This window comes from Poecilia latipinna, unplaced genomic scaffold (assembly GCF_001443285.1).
Source record: "Poecilia latipinna isolate Pla-1442-1.1 unplaced genomic scaffold, P_latipinna-1.0 Scaffold1216, whole genome shotgun sequence".
Taxonomy (NCBI): domain Eukaryota; kingdom Metazoa; phylum Chordata; class Actinopteri; order Cyprinodontiformes; family Poeciliidae; genus Poecilia; species Poecilia latipinna.
This window is the reverse complement of record NW_015113832.1, coordinates 59,017-61,689: the sequence shown is the minus strand read 5'-3', so window position 1 is coordinate 61,689 and position 2,673 is coordinate 59,017. Positions and strand designations below refer to the sequence as shown.

General features: G+C 39.9%; 1 protein-coding gene across 1 annotated transcript in view; it reads left to right on the top strand.

The window, feature by feature from the left end:
• pou2af2 (POU class 2 homeobox associating factor 2) overlaps positions 1 to 1,276 on the top strand; it is a 27,946-nt gene extending 26,670 nt beyond the window's left edge. The window contains exon 5 of the mRNA XM_015053946.1: positions 459 to 1,276. Within this exon, the coding sequence (XP_014909432.1) occupies positions 459 to 893 (435 nt within the window). The 3' untranslated portion in view covers positions 894 to 1,276. The remainder of the gene's footprint in view (positions 1 to 458) is intronic.
• The last annotated feature ends 1,397 nt before the right edge of the window (positions 1,277 to 2,673 follow it).

Sequence of the window (2,673 nt, the reverse complement as noted above, 5' to 3'; positions counted from 1 at the left end):
CTACAGAAGGGTTCAGTGAATGTGCATATGAAACTGGTGGGGTCGGTGGTTAAGAACCACTGTTCTAGTACTCGTTTGTTCCAGTCAGATTATTCTTTAACATGATTCTAATGCCAAATTTTGTTAAACCTAATAATTTGAAGTCATATTTCATTTTCAAACTCTTGAGGCTGGTTGGTTCTCTCCACCATGTTCATGGATGCTGTAATGAAAGTTATAATATCAGACGATATCAAACGCAGCATGAATGCAGTCCCCTTTTTAAAAGTGTTAAAATGTGTTTTGGGAAAACATACAATGTTCCGTAAAAGTAGACGCTGTGAAAAAAAAAAGTTATCACAAAATAGATGATGCCGTGACAGAAGACCTTTTGTGATGGCTGAAGATCAGGGTGCTATCTGATGAGGAAATGAATAACTGAAACGTTCTTCCTCTTTGTTCATGTTTTCCTGCTTTAGCGTGACTCATGGGACCAGTCGGGACCTGAGCCAGTGTCCCAGGTGGAGGGCCTCTGTCCGGACAGCCTGGGTTCTGTCAGCGTCCCACCCTCCATAGCCAGCCCGGAGCCCTCTGGGAGCCCATCCCAGTACCGCTCCCCCAGCCGTGGCTCCTCCATGGGGCCTGTCTCCGGCAGCCAGCCGTACACCCTGCATTCACTGGAGGACGTCCACTACCACCCTTTGACTTCTGGCGGCACCTACTCTGTGCCCTCCTCCTTTCCCTGCCCCCCATACATGAGCAGCCCAGTCAGCGACCTGGTGTCCAAGATGGTGTCAGAGGACATGGCGGAGGGTCACAGTGGCCTCCCAGCTGGCACCGAGGCCCACTCTTCATGGGCTAAGGAGGACGGGGTGAGCCCCTGGTCCCCCTATGAACTCCGGAGGGCCTACTGACCTGAGCGTCCAACCAAGACTGAGAGGTCAGCATGTCCAAATGAATGAAATTTGACAGACTTTTCCCATGAAAAGCACTGAGCTTGACATAAAATGTCAGAGATGTGTGTGTTGTTTTTTGGACATTCATCATCATTGTTTTATTCAACAGCTAATATTTGTACTTTAATAACAACAGAGTAGTAATTGGTTGACTAAGTTGGCCAAAACGATGTGGTAGGAGGATCACATTTACTTACTGCAAAGAAGAAAATAAAAGGGTTTTTATTATTATTATTATTATTATCTTTTTTTGTCTATTTTTTAAGCTTGTATTATATGTAAAAAAGATTGGAGAAAATGGCCACTGAACCTGAAACTGATACAAATAAAGTGCATTTACAGATGAAGTATGTTCCATCTACAAACTACTCCACTGTCCTCCTACAGAGACGTGACAAAGTCTCTGCTTTGCTTCTTGTTTTTAAGTCTCTTTCTGACCTGATAAAGCAGACAGGAAGACACACTGTCCAACTTGTTACCATTTTTATTTTACTTCATGGAATTTTATGTGCTAGGCTTACACAAAGTAGTGCATAAGTTGAGTTTAAAATTAAATTTATTTGCATAGCACATTTCAGCAGCAAGGGTTCCAGTCATTATGACTCAGTGTTTTACACCATAAAACAAAATACAATAACCAAATATGAAACAATGAATATTATATCATCAAATATACATCATGTAGACTGATCAATATTATATTCAATATTGCCTTTGAGTCATTATGACTCAAAGGCACCTCTAGCCAGATGGGTTTTAACTTTGATGTAAAGGAGTTTCTGCAGATTTTCAGTTTTCTGAAGTTTTTTTTTTGCAGTTTTCTTAAGTTTGTTTAAGATTAGTGGAGCATAGAAGCTGAATGCTGCTTCTCCATCTTTGATTCTGACTCTGGGGATGCAGAGTAAAAGGGAACCAGAAGATCAGATGACAACCGGTCTTTAGTGTTAAATTCATATTTGTAAAACTCTGAAAAGTGTCTGCTGGTTTGTGAGTTCAGCTGGCCTGAGTCATTGCCTCGGTGTTGGAAAACTGTTTTCACTGCAGTTTTCCAGCTTTGTACTAGAGATCGATTTGTTTCGTTCCTGTTTTTTTCCACAGTAACTCAAGTTCAGGTAGATTGGGAGCTTCCATCTACTCAAACGTCTTTTTACAGATTAGACTGAATGATTGATACATGAATGTGCTTTGTAGTTCTGCTGCACATTGTGTAGCCTACAAAAATACCAACAGGACTTTATACTTTCTGTCTTTTCTTACCTCTGTTCCTTGTGGAGGGTAACACTAACAAATCCAGTTTAGGTAGACGACAAAACTTTAGTAGGTTTGCGCCTGTGCCATCTTCTATGTTCAGATGATGGAACAGACAGATTAGTGATTCTTGAGAATAGGGACAAAATGGGTTTTAATTTTCCCCCAAAATGTTTTTATTATTTCTCAACCTTATGTATGCAAATATGACAAATAATGTTTTGGAAATGTAAAGAGGCTAAGGTGCAGACTCCCAGTTGCAACAATTTTTAAAAATTACATTTTCAATCAACCTGACCCAGAACTTTGTCATCACCATCTGACAAAAATAAATATAAAATTATTTTTAAAATACCCTATTAGTGATATTTTTACTCATTTTTACAGACGCATGCTTCTCAAGAAACAAAAGAAATATTATTTAAAACAAAAAAACAACAAAAAGTCCATCTGATGGAGTTGACACAGCTGCAGGTGGTGACAAACTAGT